This window comes from Coenobita brevimanus, chromosome 12 (genome assembly GCF_032717465.1).
Source record: "Coenobita brevimanus isolate Jiangsu-jjx chromosome 12, ASM3271746v2, whole genome shotgun sequence".
NCBI lineage: Eukaryota > Metazoa > Arthropoda > Malacostraca > Decapoda > Coenobitidae > Coenobita > Coenobita brevimanus.
This window is the reverse complement of record NC_136965.1, coordinates 151,345-161,111: the sequence shown is the minus strand read 5'-3', so window position 1 is coordinate 161,111 and position 9,767 is coordinate 151,345. Positions and strand designations below refer to the sequence as shown.

At 41.1% G+C, this 9,767-nt stretch overlaps 1 protein-coding gene across 1 annotated transcript; it reads left to right on the top strand.

The window, feature by feature from the left end:
• Positions 1-1,172: 1,172 nt before the first annotated feature.
• LOC145412316 (dnaJ homolog subfamily B member 4-like) lies at positions 1,173-5,332 on the top strand. Its single transcript, XM_080282236.1, has one exon. It carries the CDS (start codon positions 1,252-1,254, stop codon positions 2,308-2,310), a length of 1,059 nt encoding a protein of 352 aa, XP_080138362.1. The 5' UTR covers positions 1,173-1,251; the 3' UTR covers positions 2,311-5,332.
• Positions 5,333-9,767: the final 4,435 nt, after the last annotated feature.

Sequence of the window (9,767 nt, the reverse complement as noted above, 5' to 3'; positions counted from 1 at the left end):
AGTGATCTAGTGGGTTACGGCGCTTGACCCGCATCTAAAGGGGATCACACTGAAAGGGTATTTGGAGTTTACTGCTCACATAATTCCGCTTAGGAAATTGCAATGGTCACTAGCCTTAAATGTCCAGAGTGTGGAGCCTAGCTCAGGGACCCTACGCTCTCGACGGGCGAAAAGGAATGGATGAGATTGACAGGTAGACTGAAAGAGGGATATATTGACTGATAGATATTTAAATGAAGAGTGACTGACAAAGGAAATATCAAGATTCGTGTTGCCAGAGTTACGAGAGAGAGAGAGAGAGAGAGAGAGAGAGAGAGAGAGTGTCCTGTGATGTCTATCTGTGGTAGTTACTGAAGGTAGGGAGAAGATGGTCAGTTTGATAGACATCCACAGACAGAAAGACAAATATGTGGATAGAGACTGACTTTCTCGAAGATATTCTAGATTCTTGGTACTGGCAGTTTCCGGATTCCATATTCATTTTGTATTGTACTTCGGGATGTTTCTGTCGTTCCTTTATTCAGTTGTCCAAGTTACGGCACTAGAATTCATTTACGTCTATTCTGCCGTACTTGAGTTATTTTTACTTATGAATATAAAACAATGATGATATATCTACGCGTATCGGTAAAGGGCATCTTATGAAGTATCGATTTAAATGGACCGCAGAACGTTGCTGTTCGGCGATAATTCGCTCCTTATGACCGAAGGTAATTAGAAAAAAATAATAATAATACACGTATACAGATTGCATTCAAATGGATATATATTGTTTTTTAGCGCAAATGTACGTTGATTTAAAAGGGCCGCCAAAACCCTGACCAATCCCGTCTTAGCTCCGCCAACACCCTCATACAAACATTCTCGTTTTCATGTGGCGACAGTATAGTGTTTGAAAGTATGTTACGATCATCATTATGCAGTTCTCTTCAATCCAGTGGTGATGCTCATTAACCTTCCATTAACTTTTAGTGCAGACCAATAATAAGCCAATAAATAGGGATGAATTGTCTGATATTGGCATCTCGATCTAATACATCCGTTGCTGGAACTTGAGCGAATGTTCTCCAACATTCTACGAGTGTCCAGATTCGTCGGGAGCACGTCATTGATATATATTTTAGAGCGGCGCCACTGCCAACTCAGTCAGTCGAAAGCCAGGCGAGGGGAAGAGTTAGTTGTTCATCCTGCTTGCCTACCAGTGTTTCCATATTTATTACTTGATAGACAGTAGCATCTCAAATAGCAAACATGGGGAAAGATTACTACAAGATCCTAGGCTTGTCCAAGGGAGCTTCAGAGGATGACATCAAGAAAGCATACAGGAAGATGGCTCTCAAATACCATCCAGACAAGAACAAGTCGCCGGATGCAGAAGAGAAGTTTAAGTCTGTGGCAGAGGCCTATGAAGTGCTGAGTGATAAGAAAAAGAGGGATATATACGACCAGCATGGCGAGGAAGGGCTGAAAGGTGGCGTACCCGGGGCAGGAGGGGACGGCACACACTTCACATACACCTTCTCGGGCGACCCCCGTGCCACTTTCCAACAGTTTTTCGGGACTAGTGACCCCTTCGCCAGCTTTTTCAACATGGGCGTGGATGGACACGGGCCACACGGCGTATTTGAAACCATGGATGTGGAGGATGACCCATTTATCACCATGATGGGTGGAAGTGCGCCACGCATGGGCGCAGGCACAAGGCGGGCATTCAGCTTTAACCCTCACGATGCCTCCAGACCCCATGCCAAGACCCGCCAGCAGGACCCAGCCGTCACCCGAGACCTGTACGTCACCCTGGAGGAGGTAGCTAAGGGCGTAACCAAGAAGATGAAGATAACGCGCTCCGTAATGGCTAGTGACGGTCGGTCATCACGACGGGAGGAGAAAATTCTAACTATCGACGTCAAGCCAGGATGGAAGGAAGGAACAAAAATTACCTTTGAACGAGAGGGAGACCAACAACCCGGCAAGATCCCAGCTGATATCGTGTTTGTGGTGCGAGATAAGCAACATCCCCACTTTAAACGCGATGGGGCTAACTTGATCTACACTGCTAAAGTTAATCTACGTGACGCCCTCTGTGGCACCCGTGTTGTGGTTCCTACGCTGGACGGCCAGAGGGTCACTCTCAACTTCACAAACGAGGTGGTTCGCCCACAAACCACCAAGCGACTTCAAGGCTATGGACTTCCCTACCCCAAGGACCCCACTAGGAAAGGTGACATCATCGTTCACTTTGACATCCAGTTCCCACCAACCCTCACGGAAAGTGCCAAGGAGATCCTGTCTGAGGTTCTACCACTGTGAATGAAAAACTACGATCTTATAAGAAAAGCCAGTGAGTACACGATGAACTTCTCTAGGAAAGGTGACATCATCGTCCATTTTGATGTCGATTTCTCAGCCGCCCTCACGGAGAGTGCCAAGAAGAACAAGTTCTGTCGGAGGTTCTGCCACTTTAAGGAATAACAAATTTGAATGAGTGAAAGTGACATCATCGTACATTTTGACAATCAAGTTTGCGTCAACCGTCTGGGAAACTGCTAAGGAAATACTAGCAAGGTTCTACCACCTAAGGAAAAGTAACTTAGTGAGGGCGCAGTGACGTCTGAAGTGTTCAGTGGAAAACAGGAACCTTACAAGCGAAAAAACATGAAGCTTAACCAGTGCCTATTAACGGAATAGTTTAAAATGAAAGACTACAGTGCACTTTAATTTTAAGTTGAAAAAGAAGTGCACTATAAGCACAGTGGTCAGTGGAGGACCTCACACAAAAACTTAGGAACTCAAAATCAGTGACATTTATTATTTAAGGGATTGAGTGAGCGAATGTGTTTTGTATGCAGTGAACAGTGTCACGTTTATTATTTAGATATTTTGAAAGACTGTGAATAAAGCGTCAGTAATGCAGAGTACCTTGGATAAATTAACGTATTTAACTGCAAGATAAACACCCACATTTGTTCATGAATAGACACTTATTTTACTTCTGTATTTTTGCTATCCATTGATTGCTGGAAGGACACCTTCACGCGGTGGCACCAATATGCGTGGAGGGATGCGCTGCCCAGTTCAACAAACGTCCCTCATCTCACTCCCTTGTCCCCAAAAGGAGGATGGCTTTAGGTATCCGCTATTTGACTCATTAGGATAGAGCTTCCAGACTCATAACAAATATGGGTGTAAATCATATGTTGCAGCTGTATTCAAGGCGGGGCATAGGAGGCTGCGTAGCACTTCATAGCGATTTGTTCTACATATAATCTGCATTTTTCTGTGACAAGCGTTATTTCCCAGTAGCGTGCAAGAGGAATAGGTATATGCAGGACAAATCGCTGAGGAAGAGGTGGTACGGCGTGTCATACGGCAGGTAGACTATAAGACAAAGCTGGGACACATTTGGTAGTGGTGTCAGCGGAGTAATACCTGCGGGGTGACGTCATGTTTGCACTTGGCTGCCCCCGGCCACCAGGAGACGCTGGCTCGTATTCTAAGTGGATTTGGAGATGCCGTAACTCCTCTCCCTTAGCGATTTATTATGTATATTGCATCTCGACTCTTGTATGTTATTTTCTGCGCACTACATATACATCTATCCTTTTTGTGTATTGATTCTACGTGTCTATCAAGAATGATGAGGTGCAGTATATAAAATGAATCGTTAAGGAGATTTGCAACGGAGCCTCCTAGCCAACTAGAATACATGCTGGGACTTTAACCTTCCAGTCCCATGACAATTTTGTAACTGTCACGCGATGTACATTTAGCTTGCCCACTGTATCAAGATTTAAGGAAAGAAACGTTAATTTTTGGAGAACAAATGGATTAGGAAGAAGTGGAAACAAAAATGAATTTGAGAGAGAATATCGGAAGAGGACGCCGATATAAGGCAGTATCCCAGGTTGATTTTTCGAACCGGAGGGGTTAGATACAGCCTTCATTAACCCGCTCACTGTCAGAGGGGTTCTGGTAAGCTGGGAAATATTGCCTGGTGAGAGCAAGGAGAGGGAAAAAAACACGTTCTCTTGTTTAATTCAACTTGGAAAGGATCTCTAACCCCCTTACTTCAAAGTCTGTTCAACCGGTAGACCAGAAAGTTTTGAAGAGATCTGGTGTTAGTTGAGGGGGTTAGTGAAGGGTGTAGTTAAATCCCCCATTGTGAAGTCTAAGCTGAACAAAATCGTCAGATATCAGAAATAAAATTTAAGTATGTCATGGGATGGAAGGGTTAGGTTTGGCACGGTATGTAAAAGGAATTCATTTATTTTTGCAGCTGAGCTCATTGTATATTTAGTTACATAATTGCCATTATTGTATAGCTCTTGTAACAAGGGTGAAATAACAGCTGTACTGTAAGTGGCTCTAGAGATTTCGTAACAATTGTTCCTTAGCGATTCCTTCTGCACATTATGCCTCTGTATTCTCGTATGTTAATGATTACTGATGCAAGCTGTGTCGGTATGTTAACTTTATAAATCAGCAAATCATAGAATATTAAGGAGCAGTATGGATAATAAATCGCTAAGGAAGAAGTGTTACAAAGCCTGCTGTGCCACCTAGAATACGGCCATCACTGTATATACCAGTCGGTTTTCCCAGCTTTTTTCACGAATAATCATCCATTCCTTACACAAGCATCCGGGCTATCTTCCTTTTTAATTTATTGTTACCAGACCATTTTGTTGAGCCTAGGAATTGCGTTTTTTTTTTTTTAATGTAACCTCCAGTCCCAAAACAAAAATAATCCTTAGCTGAATAAAATAATCAGAAGAGAATAAATTAAAAAATATCCCCGGGCTGAGTCGCTTCAGTCTAATGACCTGTTTAATTCTTATACTATTATTACCGGTATTGTTATAATAATATTATTGTCGTAGTAGTAGTAAATGTACTACTACTACTACAAGAGACCTTTTGTAGTTATATATATTCTGAGTGATATATGTGAGAAGTTCTGTATCCTGAGTAACAGATTAGAATTAATAGGTCATTGGATTGAAGGATCAGACTGTCTTATTCTGAGTGGCATAGGAGGTTTGGTAACAGCTCTTCCTTTGCAATTTATTCTGTACATTACATCATATTCTCTTGTGTGTTATTGATGCAGACTTTCAATTTAGTGATACAGTAACATGCAAGAGAATGTTTAGGTATGCCAGCCACATAGAATAAGTCGCAAAGGAAGGATGTTGAGAAATCTCAGCTTAGAATATGGCGTTTTTCATTGTACATTACGCACTTTGAATGAATGAAGGAGAATGTTTTTCATTAATGTATTTACTCGACACCAAAGAATCGCTTTTCATTTTGTTGGTGGAAGATCAATAAAGGATATATTTTGTAATAATGTGACTTTTATTAACATTTGAGTAGTAAATAAGTGTTCGTTTTATGTGGGCTGGGGACGGCTAGGTTTATTGTGTTTACCATGCGTCATTTAACATGTATTTCGGTTTCAGAATTTCAATAATGATACTTGAGGGTGCTCCAATCACCTGTGTTGTTGGGACGACGCAGTCTTTGTTACCAGTCTACCCTGCATCATTTTCAACCTTACATAACACTGATGCTTTATATATTATACATTATTTTAAATCTGGACTTCAGTCTTTAATGCCTTGATTATTCAAGAATCGGCCAATTCTTCGCTGTTTGCAACACTGAAGGTTGGAGGGAGCAGTAGAAGGACTATCCCGGATGTTTTGAACGAATTGTGGGTCTACAGAAAAGAATGCACGGCTCTGCTTCCTTTCCATGGCACTGCTTTGTGACGCATTAAATTTATGTATTGACTCAACTCACCAGTCAGGAGGGAGAGATGACAATTTTAGGCTGAGTAAAATAAGTGAATTAGTGTCATAAATAATTGAAGATAAATATACACAGCGTAGGGGTTATAATATAGCATCACTAATATACCACAGCATGTTCAGGTGTGTTGTCCAGGAGAAATCGGTGAGGAACAGGTGCTACCACAAGGCCAATTTCACTTAGGCTACGACTTAGTAAGTTTTCTGAATTCGGCCGATTGACCTTCGAGTTTACTCTCTCTCTCTCTCTCTCTCTCTCTCTCTCTCTCTCTCTCTCTCTCTCTCGTCACAGCCTAATATGGCACCCACACATACGTGGTGTTGCCAACTGCGTGCGCCTTATATTCCCGTCCGTCTCTGATGTTAAACACGGATAATATGCTTTGGCAAGGAAGTATTTGGGTTTTGAGGTCGTATTGTTGGACGCTTCGTAACACCTTTTCTATAGCGATTTAGCATGTATATTACACATCAACTTTATCGTGGATGCCGCGTATATATGACATGGTTTGCATTTGCAGTATACTACGAGTTTATGGTGTAATTTTAATGATAAACTGCCAGAGGCGTAAGGCTTCTATTTTAGATACCATGGCAGGTTTCGTTACAACTCTTCCCTAACGATTTAGCATTCATACCATAACCTGATGTTTTACAGTATGTTACTTATATCGTTTTAATTCGACATATCTTGGGTACTCAGCGTACTAGATGATACTGAGATGTAATAAGCAGAGTTCGTCGCTAAGGGAGAGATGTTACGGTATTTTCCTAGCTCCTTTGCCGCTTGATATGCTTTGGCAGAGAGAGAGAGAGAGAGAGAGAGAGAGAGAGAGAGAGAGAGAGAGAACAGGTCTCGCGTCACGGTCTATTAGGAAATTTTTGATGCAAATAATGAATGATCTTCCTTCGTTTGGTATCACCTCTTCCTTAGCGATTTATTCTCCATATTACACCTCATCCTCTTATGTTAGTAAATCGAACTGTAGATATTAAAAACAAACAACATACGAGAAAGTGTTAAGGTCCAGTATGCCTAATAAATCGCCAAGGAAGAGGTGTAGCGAAGCCTCCTCTCGAGTCGTGTCTTTTTCCTGAGCGCTCTCTTGTACACATTACAGTTCAGTCTCCGCTAGATACAAACGATATAACACGGTATACATAATATAGGAGTCAAAGTGTTATATACAGAATAAATCGCCGAGGAAGAGGTGTTACGAGGATTCCCATTATTTTAAGTAGCAGGAAAATTTCGTTCTCGTGTGGCATTTCTCGTAGCTCAGTGGCAGGATAAGACAATGCTGCGGCTTCAAAGCACTTCGTGACCAGCATCATGTTGTAGCAATAATATCTGTGGTTCAGCATCATTCATTTAATGTCGATCCGTCCTGCAGTTTAATTCTCGTAGCTCAGAATGACATATGCTACTGCTCGACATCCTTCCCATAGCACTTCTTTGTGACTAGCACCATAAGCTCCGTGTTCTAGCAGTACTGTCACCTTACAGCCCAGCATTCAAGATGGAAAGATAGTAATTTTAGGCATTACTGCTTCGACTCGAACTTGTCCAAGATTTTTGTCCTTTTGTAGCTTATTTCACGTAGCTCAGGGGCAGAATAAGACAGTATTACGGCTCTGTAGCATTTTCACAGCACTTCTTCGTGACTAGCACCCTATGCTAGCGTTATCTCTTCGTATGCTTCAGTTTCAAGATAAAGAAACGGCAATTTTACGCCAATTTAAAGTGAACAGAGTATAGAAGCCTGAGATTTTAATGCACTCTAAACCCATAGGAACCAATGACCTGAAAGAAGAAGTAATAAAGTAAAGCCAGTAATCAGATAAATAACTAAGGCATGACACTGTGTATGGGTACATTGAGTAATGGGACGTACAGACGTAATGTGGAAATTGCACAGAGTGGATGTTCAGGGGTGGTTCGGGTGCCTTGCCTGGCTCATTTATGGTAAGTAGCAGTCAGTAAGGCCCCAGCTCCGTTCACGCCACTGTGACAAGGAACTTTCCCATGCGGGACAAGCAAACAAGTTACTTCCTGAAGCAGTGACCCCTGGTACATTAAAAAAAAAAAAATCCCGATGGTGTTCACTAAACTAACAGGGACCCTCAGTGATACACAACCCATCACGGCTCGAAAGTAAGAGTAGTGACCGTTAACTCAGGGTTAACCGTGCAGATCCTAGTGTGTGTATACTAGCCTACCTTATTTGCATTTAACATATTAATAAATATATTATGACGTGACACTACGCTATGTACGGGTACGTCAAGTTTACAGGATGTCGTGTAGACAGGAGGGGACTGAACTTTCTCGTAGCTGGTATAAATAAGTCTGTTCCAGATATTTACGACTCTGTTGAAGAAGGCTTTGCTTCATGGGATTAGTAACGCTTTCCCATAATTTTGTATGCATTACTCCACAGAAATGTATTATTCAGGAGTGAACATACTAATCTGGGGGACAGAAAAGATACTTATACCAGCGATTTTGAAGGTTAATACTGTATCTCAGTTTACAACATTTGTGGGCTATTTGCTCCATGGTATAACTCTAAAGAAAAAATGCTTAGTTTCATGTGACTGAAATCATTTACCAATAATTTTATGATCATTACCTCCAGTGTAGTTTTAGCTGTCAACTGCGGAATATTTATCGATGGCCGTATTATCATATCCTTTGAAATATTTGAATATACTTGAATTAAATCTCCTCGTAACCTACGTTTAGTTAGGGTAAAGAGATTCACCGCCTCTAAACTTTCCTCGAATGGTTTTATTTCTCAGTCAAGGTATCGTCTTTGTCACCCTTCACTGTCATCTTCTCAAGTTTCTCCATATCTTTTTTATAATACGGTGACCAAAATTGAACGCAATACTTCAAGTGCAGGCGTAGGCTGCTAAGGAATTACACAAAGTGAGGACGATATTATCGGATGTATAATCAAATGCCCTACCTATGAATTCAGTCAGTTTATTGGTTTTCTTTACAGCTTCTGCATGTACATTGTTTGCTTTGTTTAAAATTATTTGTTATTTTAGCTCCTAAGTCTTCTGCATGGTTTACCCTGTTACGTTGTACATTGCTTATTGTATAATTTGCTTTTACACTTTTAATGCCAATGTTTAGCACTTTACACTTATTAATACTGAAATCCTTGCCATACATGGGCTCAGTTAAACAGTTGATCAAGGTCTCTCTGAAATGTCTGCCTCTATAATGCTGTATCTTCTCTGTTATCTGTTTTAGTATCGTCAGCAACATGATCCTTCATCAATATCATTTATGTACCTTAAAAAAAAGAATAGAACCTAACACTGAACCCTGCGGCACTCCAATTGTAACGTTTATCCAGTCTGACTCTTCCATTAATTACATCCCTTTGCTTTCGTCCGGTGACCCCAGTCTTTGAGCCACCCGAACACACTACCACTGAAACCATGTGCCTTTAACTTCCGAACGAGTCTTTTGTGTGCAACTTTGTTAAAAACCTTTTGAAAATCGAGATACACAACGTCAACAGATTTAGTCTCATCGTGCCTGTTCAATATGCCGTTGAAAAAGTCCAGCACGTTCTTTAGGCAAGGGCGATTTTTCCGAGAACCATGTTGCTAATCTTAAAAGGTGTTTCACGAACTTGCCTCTGATAATAGTTTCAAGCAATTGGCAAGCCACTCATGTTAAGCTAATTGAGCTGTAGTTTTCTGGTTGTCCTCTGTTGCCCTTTTTGAATATAGGCGTTACATTTGCAAGCTTCCTTTCATGAGGCACCATATTGCTCTTTAGTGATAAGTTAAAAAGTTCTGATAAAGGTTTTGTTATTTCATTCTGTAGTTCCTTTAATACACTTGGTGATATTTTGTCTGGTCCGAGTGATTTATTCTCTTTTTTATATGCTAATTGCAAGTAGTACATCGCAGTCACTAACTGTTATCATT